Source organism: Ascaphus truei, chromosome 4 (assembly GCF_040206685.1).
Source record: "Ascaphus truei isolate aAscTru1 chromosome 4, aAscTru1.hap1, whole genome shotgun sequence".
NCBI classification, from domain to species: domain Eukaryota; kingdom Metazoa; phylum Chordata; class Amphibia; order Anura; family Ascaphidae; genus Ascaphus; species Ascaphus truei.
In genome coordinates, this window is record NC_134486.1 from 30,944,396 (window position 1) to 30,957,869 (window position 13,474).

Sequence of the window (13,474 nt, forward strand, 5' to 3'; positions counted from 1 at the left end):
GGCGTTGAAGGAGGGGAGGTGAGGTCGGAGGGGGTGGTGGGGGATGGTGAGGGGAGGTGAAGGGGGGGCGGAGGGGAGGTGAAGGGGGGGCGGAGGGGAGGTGAAGGGGGGGTGAGGGGAGGTGAAGGGGGGGTGAGGGGAGGTGAGGATGGGTGGTGAGGGGGGGGGTGGTGGGGGATGGTGAGGGGAGGTGAAGGGGGGGCGGAGGGGAGGTGAAGGGGGGGCGGAGGGGAGGTGAAGGGGGAGAGGTTAAGGGGGGGTGAAGGGGGAGAGGTGAAGGGGGGGTGAGGGGAGGTGAAGGGGGGTGACGGGAGGTGGAGGGGGTTGCCGGGAGGTGAAGGGAGGGGGGGGGGGGGTGACAGGAGGTGAAGGGAGGGGGGGGGGTGACAGGAGGGGGGTGACAGGAGGCGTGAAGGGAGGAAGGGAAGGGGGAGGTGGAGGAGAGGAAGGGGGAAGAGGGAGGTGGGGCAGGAGGGGAAGGGGTGAGGAGAAGGGGGGAGGGGGAAAGGGTGGAGGGGGGAGGTGGGGGAAAGGGTGAAGGGGGGAGGGGTGAAGGGGGAAAGGGGGTAAGGTGGGGGAGGGGAAAAGGTGGGGGAGGAGGGAAAGGGGGGAAAGAGGGGTGGAGGGGGGAAGGGGGTGAAGGGGGTGGAGGGGGGGAAGAGGGGAGAGGGGGGATGGGGAAAGGGGGGAGGTGGAGGAGGGTAAGGGGGGAGGTGAGGAGGGTAAGGGGGGAGGTGAGGAGGGGAGGTGGAGGAGGGGAAGGGGGGAGGTGGAGGAAGGGAAGGGAGGAGGGGGGAGGTGGAGGAGGGGAAGGGGGGAGATGGAGGAGGGGAAGGGGGGAGATGGAGGAGGGGAATGGGGAGATGGAGGAGGGGAAGGGGGGAGGTGGTGGGAAGGGCGGAAGAGGGGGGAGGTGGTGGGAAGGGGGGAGGTGGTGGGAAGGGGGAGGTGGGAAGGGGGGAGGTGGTGGGAAGGGGGGGAGGTGGTGGGAAGGGGGGGAGGAGGTGGGAAGGGGGTGGGAAGGTGGGAAGGGGGGGGGTGGTGGGAAGGGGGGGGGCGGTGGAAAGGGGGGGGGAGGTGGTGGGAAGAGGGGGGAGGTGGTGGGAGGTTGTAAGGGGGAGTGAAGGGAAGGTGAAGGGGGGTTAAGGTGGGGTGGAGGGGAAGGGGGCGGGGGGGGGTGGAGGGGAGGTGAAGGGGGGGGTGGAGGGGAGGTTAAGGGGGGGTGTGGAGGGCAGGTTAAGGGGGGGTGAAGTGGAGGGGATGTGGAAGGGAGGGGAAGTGTAGTGAGGTGGAGGGGAGGTGGAAGGGAGGGGAAGTGTAGTGAGGGGTGGGTGAGGGGAGGTGAAGGCCGCTCACTCACCCGTCCGGCAGCTCCCACGTGGATCTGAGGCGGGAGGCAGCGTGTTGTGGCCGCTCCCCCGCTGACTGTAGCGGCGCCGGGGGGGGGGGGGTGGAGGGGAAGTGAGTGAGGGGAGGTGATCACTCCGCTCCCCCGCTGACTGTAGCGGCGCCGGGGGGGTGGAGGGGAAGTGAGTGAGGGGAGGTGATCACTCCGCTCCCCCGCTGTGTGTAGCGGCGCCGGGGGGGTGGAGGGGAAGTGAGTGAGGGGAGGTGATCACTCCGCTCCCCCGCTGAGTGTAGCGGCGCCGGGGGGGTGGAGGGGAAGTGAGTGAGGGGAGGTGATCACTCCGCTCCCCCGCTGAGTGTAGCGGCGCCGGGGGGGTGGAGGGGAAGTGAGTGAGGGGAGGTGATCACTCCGCTTCCCCGCTGAGTGTAGCGGCGCCGGGGGGGGGTGAAGGGGGGTGAGGGGAGGTGAAGACCGCTCACTCACCTGTCCGGCCGCTCCCTCACCCGTCCGGCAGCTCCCTCACCCGTCCGGCAGCTCCCTCACCCGTCCGGCAGCTCCCTCACCCGTCCGGCAGCTCCCACGTGGAGGGGGGGGGTGAAAGCGCGGGAAACAGGGAGAGGCGGAGGAAGAGGCGGAGCCTCCGGGACCGGTGGGGAAGAGAGCGGGAGATGTGCTGCTAACACTGTGAGCCCCGCTAATGTATGTAACACCGTGTGTGTGTGTGTGTGTGTGTATAGTGATGTGTGTGTGTGTATAGTGATGTGTGTGTGTGTGTATAGTGGTGTGTGTGTGTGTGTGTGTGTGTGTGTTTTTTTTTGGACCTTTGGCCCGTCGCTCCTCCTCAGGCCAATGAGAGGTGTGGGGGGCGGGCCAAGGGGGTGGTGTGAGTGTGTGAGGCCAATGAGAGGTGTGCGGGGGCGGGCGGCCCAAGGGACCAATGAGATTGCCGCTAGGGATACCGGACATCCAGGCAGGCAGGCAAACATACAGTGCTTTCACTAATATAGTATAAGAAGATATATGTGTGTGTGTGTGTGTGTGTGTGTGTGTGTGTGTGTGTGTGTGTGTGTGTGTGTGTGTGTGTGTGTGTGTGTGTGTGTGTTTCTAAATACTGCCACTTAATGAAGGGTTAAATCGGGCTACACATCAGAGATTGTTCTCACACAAATATTAACACCAACATATTTAGCTGCATGTTGACCTTTTAACGGTTTACCTTGTATAACTTTTTTGTCAGAGTGTCAATGATGTTTTGAAGGTGGCTCTGGAAGTTTTCACTTTTATTGTGATGATCGTCCTTTATCTCTTTATTTATGGATCTCTGTCTGCTGAGGGTCCGGATTGTGCCAGAAAAGGAGGAGAGCGTCAGGTCTGAAGCAGATATGCGCGTTTGAGAGGTTTTCAAAGCTTCCATCGACTCCACAAACACCTGATGAAACCACTGCAGTGAAAACTGGTACATATAATTCAGATTAATCAGATCGGCTATCACAAAGTACATAACGGCCCCTCTCGTTGCAATAGGCAGGTAGTTTTCCCGTACTTCTTCAAGGGTAGCTTCTGTTTTCTCAGAGGCTTCGATCCGCTTACAGACATCTTTTGAGGTCATTTTGGATTTTTGCAAAGTGTCAATGAGGTCTTCATCATCTAGGATCTGTCCTAAATATTAATGATAACAATGTATTGTGTAACACGAGACAATGTACAACCTGCCGCACATAGAACAATATTGCAACCTGTCCCATGCAGATAAACACGCTATCAACATGCAGTAAAAATAAAGTGGCTGTATCTCATTTTCCCATCACAGAATTAGACGAAGTACCTTCAGTTTTATGAAGCAGACTTAATGACTTTTTCTCCAGCTCCAGAAGAGTACAAAGATCAGTACTTATGATCTCCGACAACTGGCAACGCTGTTGCTCTAGATGTGGTTGCTCATGTGTAACAACACTAGATAGGAGCTGATCTTGCAATCCTTTAAATGTTACCGTGAAGTTGATCATTGTCACCATAATACAAACCGCTGGTAGAAAATGTGGATTGGGCGCCTGGGTTGACATGTATAATCTAAAATAGGAGAACATTCCCTTGTTGATACTGAAAATACCACAACCACATCCTACACTTGCATATTGCACAGAGTTTCAAAGACCACATTAAATATCTACGTAATAAATAATAGGTATAACTTTAATAATAATAATAATAATAATAAAACGTCAGTAGATTTAGCAATTAAAATATGTTTGCTCTAGTTATGCAGCTGGGCACATAACCCTCTGGGTGGCTGGGCTTTATCAAGACCTGTATAAAAAATTAATAATCAAATATATGTGACTGCCCTTTTAAGGACACGAGCCGGGATTCAACAAGGTGGATATCAGTTGTTGGCTTGAAGGGCAATTAACTTGGGATCGCGGTGAAATATCCCCGTCGTGCACCTTCGTGAATCTCCTACATGGGTTGAAACCACTGGGCTAGAGCTTTCTGTTAAAAGGATGATCCTTATATGCAGCTGTCTATTAAAAGGCTCAATCTGACATGATCAATGATGGGTTTTCTTGCTTGGTTAAACGTGTGTTTAAAGTAAAGTTGTGTCCGTTTAAATCTTAAACATATGAATTCTTAATGCTGCTAGCAGGACAGAGCCATTCTCAAGAGTCAATATAGAATCTAAACAATGTAAATGCCACCATTTCTAAGCAACAGCCCTAAAATATTGAAGTTATATGACAATAAAGCGAATCATTATATATCAAATACACCTACCTAAAGTTCTGGTTATATCCGATTTCAGAATCACCTATCTTGATAAAGTCCTGTCCTGCTCTTTGGTACATTTCTTTTCCTAAAATGGGCTTTAACAACGGGTCCAATTCTTCTCCAACATCCTTAAAATAAATATATTTAGAAGGATAAGTGAAGTGCATGAAAATGTTTACACTATGGTAGCGTTCTTAAAAGGTATATTAGATAATACAAAAAAAAATGAAAGGCTCAGGATAGGCCCCAGTGGCCGCTGCTGCGCACGCTATGGCGTGTGCGCCACACACCAAAGCAAAGCCCTCTATGGGGCAGGCCCCAGTCGGCATGTGTGCATGCACGCACAAGGCGTGATGCGTGACCATTTTGGCCAAAACACAAGATTTTTGTCTTTTGGCCCAGTGGATGAGCATTGGCCACGACGGCGGTTCAGCCGAGGAGGTCGAACCATCTGTCATGCCCGCGCTCCCGCCACGCCCCCCCCCCCCATCAGACCTCCTGCTCTCCACTGCAAACGCAGTCGCAGACCACAGGTCACGGCTGAAACGTGTGCACGCAGTGCCAGACGCTCCGACGCGTGTAGCCGTGTCCACTGGGGCCGTAGCCTAAGAGTACCTGTAAGAGAATGGGTTCTCCAAAGCGTATTGCATTTTCCATTGTCTTTATGTAGCTGGGGTCAGAAGCGTGAACCTGTCGCAACCTGTCACCTTCCATCTGACAAATCCACTTTGACGCTTGGCCATGAGGATCAATCAAGAGTGGCCAGCGCTGACCATTCTTAACCAAGATAGCATTTTCAGTGGAGTAGGGATCGGGTGGTAAACCTTCCTTTTGCCACTGGCGAGCCTTGGAGAACAAGTAATAATTATGGGTTACTAGTAATATGATATTCTAGTTAAAGCAGATCCCTATTTTAGTGGCAGAAAATATTGATGCTAATATGTAAACATTCAGTCCTGTATATTAAACTATTACCAACATCTGTTCACTTTAAGAAACAATAATGAGCCAATTCAGGCTCAGAGATTTTTGTATGGAAAGAAAAAAAGTAGAAACAAAGCGCTGGGGAACGTCAATAGTGTGATATACATAGTATCAGATAGTTTTGTGGTACCTAACAGCAATTCTCAGAGTGGAAGCAAAGGATCAAATAGCTTCTATGTGACTTGGACGACTTAATCACTTGGGCGTTTTAAAAATATCCTTATATCCATATCTCTAGTCATGTTTTTGTTACTTTTAGTAGATATTAGATATACACACACACACACACACACACACACGATGACTTTCAATCCACAGCTGCATTCAATCTCAATCCCTTCTGTGTACATCTGCGTCGCCCCAAAGGCGGACACCGGTTGGGGTTCCCCAAGAACTGCTCCCCTCTGCACTGAACCAGTGTCCTTTATACGGAACCAGCATGCTAAGGGTTAACATTTGCTTTTACTATGTGGAACGTCAACTCCACCCACTGGAATGTTAAGGGGCCAGGAAGACAAAGGACTTTGAATCCACAGCTGCATTCAATCTGAACCCCTTCAGTGTACATCTGCATCACCCCAAGGCGGACAGCCTTTGGCACAGCCAAAGGGCAGCTAAAGGATCTGAGCCGTTTGCTGATGTTAAAGCTTCTCTATTTCAATCTGTCCATTAAATGCCTGTGATTTGACTATATAACCCTGTTCATTTAATGTAACCATGTATTGTTATAACTCTGCCCAGGACATACTTGAAAATGAGAGGTAACTCTCAATTTATTACTTCCTGTTAAAACATTTTATAAATAATAATAATAATAATATACAAACAAGATAATAAAAAAAATACTGTTTCTGGTCTTGAACATGCTGTGTTTAAATGCTTCGTATCTTAACTGTATCTTCTATACCTCTTTTACATTGGTGCTGTAATTGTTTAATTAGACAAATGCTATTTCAATTTCAAATGGGGAAAAAAAGGATTTGTATTAAGTGCCACACGCTTATATGGCCTGGCAATGTTCAGAGATATGTGAATATTGAGAAAAGAATTGCCCCGTTCGTCACACAGCTGCCCAGTTAGGGTGTGGAGGCTATTCGCTATGCATTGCAATTTGATTTAATATACTATACTAATTTGTGAAATTCTCTAATATTGCTAGATACACTTAACGCTGGGACTACTGTATGAATAGGGCACACACGCTCCCCTCGCTGTCTGCCAATATTTAGCTGAAAGCTTACTAATTTGGTGACATTTTTAGCCTTTTGAAACCTGAAGAAAAGTCTCACACAATCGAATCTAAAAAAAATACCCCAAACATTTAAAACGTCACAAATGCCTTTTGGACAGTTTTGCAACCTTCCCTCCTCCTTCTCCCTCCCCCCTCCTCCCCTTTGATCATAAGACTAATCTTGTCTATCTAATACATGCATTGATTTTGTGTATTTCACTATCTCTTATTCAACAACTTGCGCTGACCACTACACCACCTCTAATGAGGATACTTGCAATGGTTTACTAGATACTGTATGTAGAAGCCCGTGGGGATATTTTTATTATAGTTATACTGTATATAGCAGGGTCCCCCTGGTGCCTCGTGTCCCCTTACCTCCCGGCGCGGTCGCGCTAGCAGCGGAGGCAGGGACAGGTGCGGGCGGCACTGCGGGGAAGTATGAGCGGCGATCGGCTCGCCGGAAGCCCCGGCGGCTCCCTCTGCAGGGCGCCACCATCTTGGATTACATTGCACATGCGCGAGGTGCCACGCATGCGCAGTGGTAGGCGTGCGAGGTGACTATTAGGTAGCAGGCTTCATGAGTAACTACAAGCAACATAATGCAAAGGGGCATTATACCACATGGCGCAGATCAGCCAATAGGGCTGCAGCAATCTCCTGCTCCCTATATTGATACATTTTGTGAGCTAGTCACGTCAGTCGGAGCTGGGACACAGAAAGGTTAGATTGTATGTGCAGGGGTCTGTGGTACCCCTGTTAGGCCCTAGCTAGGCCCCGACTCCCCTCAGTTTGTGGTTGCAGCAGGGACAGGCCCAGAAATAGGGACACTGCCCCTGTAGTACCAGTGTGAGGGACACAGACAGGACACGGCGGTATCCTGTACACAGGTGGTCTGTGACCTGCTACCAAAGAGACTCCTAAAGGTGGTACCATCCATGTGGGAGCCACCCAACATAGAGGCAGAGACATCACGGGGTACGGCACCGGGTCCGTGGATCCCATCATTCGCAAGACAGCATCAGCGCGCCCAGGTGTGGACACACCCGGCAGGTACCCAACAAAGTGCACCCACTCACTCTTACACCTAACTGGGCAGCGCTGTACCATACATTTGGTTGGGGTATTGACCTTGTGGACACCAGGTTGGTTGGGTGCCCAAGGGCCCCTAGGTATTTGGGGCGGTACGGTCATGCGAGGCCTGAAGGGTAGTTGTACTTTATTAGTGACATATAGTAAACTGTTATGCTTTTCATGTGTGTATTCTTTATTGTACTGTAACAGGGTAATTCCACACAGTAGAATCCCGTACAGGTGGAGGCGCTACCGAGAACCAATTCAGATACACCCCAGGTTCCCAGCAGCGGAAGCTCAGGTTTCCTGTGAGCCACAGGTATCGCATCGCACCACACACACCGTAGCCCAACATCTCCCAGGGGGTGGGGGAAATTGCGCTACATATACAATGGACCTTGTTCATTTGCAGAGACAAAATGGTTCCCACTAATATAAAAAAAAAAACAATTCATATGAAAATATTTCTACCTCCTGATTTGGTGCCATTGCTCTAATGATTGAGTAGTCTGCAGATACAGGGATGTTATACTTCTTACAAAATCCCATCCAGTCCTCCACTAGTTCAATCCGATAATCTGATGTAAACACTCCACTATACACAATAAACGCAGCAGAGACAAGGATGTCACCAACGATTCCTTGCAACCTGTGATTCAATGTGTCAATTGAATTTTTCCATCGCACCTGTACAAAAATAAGAACATTACACCAGATGAATATTTCTGCATGTTCACGAGAACAACATTTCCACAACTTGTTGATGCCGGGCAGAAGGTGAATAATATTGAATCATACTTTTTCGTCACCCAGAGCTGCGATCAACACTGAGGCTCTCTTGAGGCGTTCAGTGGTTAGTTGTTTTCGTTGTGCCAGGAGTTCCATCTCTGCTACACTTTCATGGTACTGTTTCAGCAATATCTCCTGATGTTCTTCAACCTGAAAATTATTATTATTATATGATTATGATTACATTATAGGCCCACTGATTAAACTAGCACGGATAACTATGTTATCTGTTAATCCTCTGATATCTGTCAGTCTTCATTGGTTTGGAACAGAGGTTATAAAATGTGATAATTACTAGTCGTGATCAAAGTGTCCTACAGGAAAGTACTGATACTGCTCCTGATTTTAATCAGGCAAAGCTCTTTGCATTATATTTGAGATATATTTAAGCAATATTTATGCTGTAAAACAGGTAGGGGCTCTACAACACATACTGTAGCATCTCCATCCGTCAGGTCAGTAATGCCGTTATGGACATCAGATAAACACTACCAGAACCCAGCATGATAAATGTCCACTAAAATGTTTTGTACACTATTTGTGGTTTGTACTTTACTACAGAGAACCTGGTTGTTTGGGAGACAATTGGGGATTGTTCCTGGACTATTCCCAACCTTCCCATAAGCATCTCCCAGAACAGTAACTGCATGTGCAGGGTTTTGTTATATTGAGTTTGTGCCTATCTGTGAAATGTTACTATATTACTTATTACTATTAACAAAACATTTATGGGGCTTATTCACTAAACTTCGATAAGTGGCTTATACTGTAGCACTATAAATGACTTTACTGTGCGATATTGCCTGTGTTGCTATTCACAAAGCTCTGATAACAGGGGAATAGCACACTAAAACGGCCTTTTATAGTTCTATAACACTGGCAAAAAAAGCCGTACAATAAGCCAAAAAATGCCCAAAATTAAATTTTTTGCCAGAAACTGCTATTCACCAAGCAGCGATAAGTATATCGTACTTCACAAGTTTGCAATATTTTGGCGCCAGCCTTCTGGCGCTAAAGATATTGCAAGATAGATAAAAGCAGTTTCTTTTAGTTTTACTGCACAGGATTGATACCGGAGGCTGACAGGCACCCTCCGGAGACTCGCATCTTCCTGCTTCCCGAGTTACAGGCCCCGGTATGGGGTGCCGGTATCCCCGCCATGTTTAAATCTCCTGGTCACGTGACGTGGAAAATTTAATTGCACAAGAGATACCGGCACCCCATACCGGTCTGTAACTCAGGAAGCCGGGGGTCCCTGAGGCTGCAAATAATGCAGTTCAGCTCAAGAGACGCCCTGCTCACGTACACTATTATTAAAATGAACATTAAAGCAGCTTCATTACTTTAGCGGCTAGCCGCTATGGTCATTTTTTTTTTTTTTTTTAGAATAGTGTACGGGAGATGGGGGTCTCCTGACCTGAACCGTATTGATTTCAGCCTCGGGGACCCCTGCTTCCCGAGATACAGGACCCGGTATGGGGTGCAGGTATCTCCTGCAGTGTTAAAAATGGCTGTGATACCGGCACCCCATACCGGGGACTGTGTCTCGGGAAGCAGGGGGTCCCCCGAGGCTGAAATCAATGCGGTTCAGCTCAGGAGACATCCTGCTCCGTACACTATTATTAAAATAAATATTTAATCTGCACAATCGCCTGCAAGAGCTGTGCATGGAGACGCAGCGTCTCCGTGCAGCTCTCCCAGGCTGACGTCTAAACAAACCGTTTCAGTGCGCTAACGTAAAGAAAAAACATTTAGTGCAATCTTGCACTCTTTGACCGCACTTTAGGTTAGCGAATAAGCTCCTTAATGCTTTTTTTTGGTTGTTCTTTTGAAAACTTTTTATTTTATTGTTTTTTTGAAATACATTATAAAGGGTTAATGAAGGCGGAACATAAACAAAAAGGTAAGTTATACCAGCAAATTCACTATATAAATTCAACTCATACAATGTATGTCCTGCTTAAAAAAAAACGTTTTGTAGTGTTAAAGCAGCGGTCCAAGCTGCTGTTGTCACCCCCCCCCCCCCTATAATATGTGCATCAGTACAATCCACACAATGATAAGTAACAAGCTAAGTTGCCGATCAATCCGTTCGCCTGTTATCGATCGACAAAGATTCAACTCAGGGGTTCACTAAATGGCTGTCAGTGCAACAGAATAGGAATAGAGATGCAAAGTTCTGTTGGGAAGATCATGTGACCAGGCAGTCACTAGATACAATTGGTGCACTGCTAGAGAGAGAGAGCCGGGCTCAAAAAGGGGCGTGCCAGAGCCTGTATCAGAAGAGGAAGGGGATGTGACTTTGTAAACGGTTGCTATAGAAACAAAAAAGGCTTGCTACATTATAATATATCAAAAATGTCATTCAGAATTGTTTAAAAAAATGCTACATGTATTTTCTCATAGTACAGAACTGATTTATTAAAAATAAATAAAAAACTCACATGTACAGTAGGATATTGCTTAGTCTGCAGCTTTAATAATCATGATTTTCTTCATCTCTAGCTTGTGAGGTTGTTGTAATGTAATATTTAAACTGCACTGGGCTCAGGAAAAAGCTCACTATTAACCTCCCGGACACTTAATATTTCAAACGCTTATATCTCCTGAAGTTCAGCGGTCTCCGAACTCAATTCTCAAGAGCCGCCCACAGGCCGGCTTTTATGGATAACCCTGTTTCAGCACAGGTGGCTCAATCAGTGGCTCAGTCTTTGACCGAGCCACCTGTGCTGAAACAGGGATAGCCATAAAAGCCGCCCTGTGTGCGGCTCTCGAGGGCTGAGTTTGGAGGCCCCTGACCTGAACGAAGCATCAGATTAAAAAATAAAAACAAGCCGTGTTAGAAAGGAAAGAAGAGATCTCTTAAAGTAAGTAAAATGTAAAAGTATAAAGAGCAAAATCATGGCAACCAGCGGGGACTGCTGCTTTAAGGGAGGGGGGTGGACTAGTATGAACTAAAATACAATATTTGCACATTTGTGCATAGTTAACATATCAAGTAGAATATCAGAGTCCAGTGTAGCGGGGGCAAAGTGAGGCGCGGGGGCCGGACGGTTCCCTGCAGTCCGCCACAGGGAGCGCCCTGGGGAGTGAATTAAGGGGAGTGAGGGGGAATTAAAAGTGAAGGGGGGAGAGTGAGCGAGAAAGGAAGGAAGAGAGTGAGGGGGGGTATGAGAGAAAGGATAGGGGAAGCTCGTGAGGAGGGGAGATTTGGTAAACTTCGCGGGGCCGCAGACGTAATGTGGATTTAACATTACCAAGGCTTGTCAAGTGTCCCTCCGGCCAAAATAATGGCCCACCCCTGTTCTAGTGCCTTCAAAAAGGCTGTACCAGGAGTGAACATCTGGTGTCCATTGGAGCACCCTTTCCTTGAATTTTGTATTATCAGAAGTGGGAAATAGTAGAAAGAAAAGATTAAGGACAATAGAGAATAACTCTGCCCCTCTCCTGTCCACCCCAACTCAAAAGAGATCATATAATCATTGCTGCTATGAAAACGCACCCAGCAACGGGGAGTTGAATAGTCCAACACCATGAAAACAGCCAATCAGTAATAGTTTTAAATTAATTTATATTTAGTGCATGGAAATAAGGACCAACGTTTCAGTCCCGATAAAGAACCGTCATCAGGGTTAACCGATTTTGGGACCGAAATGTTGGTCCTTATTTACATGCACTAAATATAATGTTGAGACTACTTCTGCTTGGCCGTTTTCACTTTAATAAGACGAGTGTACCTTACCATTGCTAAACTTTTCTGTTTTTGTTTCAGTCTTTCCAGCGCAAGTTTTAAAGCTTCTTCAGCTTCTGCCACACGTCTCTGTTTCGGTTTCACTATCTAGTGTAACACAGAAATTGTAGTGTCAGCAACATTTCACTCATGGGAAGGGGGGTTAGGGGATTAAAGGCAAAAACAAATACATCACAGGGACATTTCTATCGAGTGTCAGAAACAGGTGCAAATGGAGTCATTTTAACGCTGAGTTACTTTGCGTTAATGAACCATGTTGCATTGCTACAATTGTGTTCCACTTGCACCACTTAAGTGCAACTCTGCGAAGCGTGATTCTGTACGAAGCATAATTCTGTATGTGAAACGCACCATCGGTTTTAGATTACCTAACTGCACTGATGTCGGGGGTGGCGACCCGCTGTGTTAGGAGCTCCTGCGAACCGAGTAGCTGGACACACGCCTGGATGACTGGCCGTATAGCGCTGGTGTTCATACACCTTTTGCCTTTTGTGCAACTATCCTCTGGTCATTATAGCAAGGCTACACAGTCTTATTACGTGTTAAAGTCGAATGAATCGCTCATTTATCTGTACCTCGCTGAGATATCTGACGGGACACAGGAGTAGATACTATAAGAGCTTAGGGAACGGACTTGTCTCAGTATTCAGTGTTATCTATATACATACAGTATGGCACGCTGTCTTTATCCTGTATTTTCCCTACACTACAGCTCCATGCTTGTTTTATGTTTACACTAACTGTTGCAAAGTGCCTACTACTAGCTGGCACTTGGACACAACCTTGTGTATCAGGGTACTAATTGCAATATATGTAACACCCTACATTCTATCTGTAACTGGTTACTGTGTATTTGGATCTAGTACTATGCTATACAAACTGCTGACTGTGTGAATTAGGGCAACCAGTTTTTGTCACGGATTAGCTAGCAGGAGTTTACCTTGAGGAACCTGATATAAGTTTGTGGATATACACTACTTCTTATGATTTACATCGAGGGACTAATTCTCCCATTGGTAATAGGTTACCTAGTATTGGCTTAGGAGGAGCCTTATACCCTCTACAACACAGTGCCACCACCACCAAGATTTTAACACACTTGTGTATATATAGCCTACACTTCCCCTATTATATCCCTATTATTATGCTTAAATAAAATGTTATTGTTTTCGGCGATTGGCATCTATTAGGTCACTCGCCTGGGATTATATTTTGTCCTACATATTGTTGCCCCCATAGAGTGCAATTGTGGGATTCTCTTTTAGTCAGGTCCCTTGTCCTGACTATATTTTTGTATAACAATATACCTTATTCCCTATGCACCATGGGGGTTTATGTTCCTTCGTATATGACTGGAGAGCGATAGGCATCATATATATATATATATATATATATATATATATATATATATATATATAATATATATATATACACAGAGAGATTTTACCAGATGGAGATCCAGGAAAAACGAGACAGCACACAGTCAGGGAAATCCAAAGTTGATGTATTCAGAATAAATACATAGGCACTG

At 47.1% G+C, this 13,474-nt stretch overlaps 1 protein-coding gene across 3 annotated transcripts in view; it reads right to left on the reverse strand.

The window, feature by feature from the left end:
- The window catches only part of DNAH14 (dynein axonemal heavy chain 14), a 368,675-nt gene that overhangs the window by 68,918 nt on the left and 286,283 nt on the right, over positions 1 to 13,474 (reverse strand). For all 3 annotated transcript variants that reach the window (XM_075595506.1, XM_075595507.1, XM_075595505.1), the window contains exons 65-71: positions 11,935 to 12,030; positions 8,202 to 8,342; positions 7,875 to 8,090; positions 4,730 to 4,960; positions 4,121 to 4,242; positions 3,174 to 3,418; positions 2,565 to 3,007 (exon numbers count right to left, since the gene is read on the reverse strand). In XM_075595506.1, the coding sequence (XP_075451621.1) occupies positions 2,565 to 3,007; positions 3,174 to 3,418; positions 4,121 to 4,242; positions 4,730 to 4,960; positions 7,875 to 8,090; positions 8,202 to 8,342; positions 11,935 to 12,030 (1,494 nt within the window). The remainder of the gene's footprint in view (positions 1 to 2,564; positions 3,008 to 3,173; positions 3,419 to 4,120; positions 4,243 to 4,729; positions 4,961 to 7,874; positions 8,091 to 8,201; positions 8,343 to 11,934; positions 12,031 to 13,474) is intronic.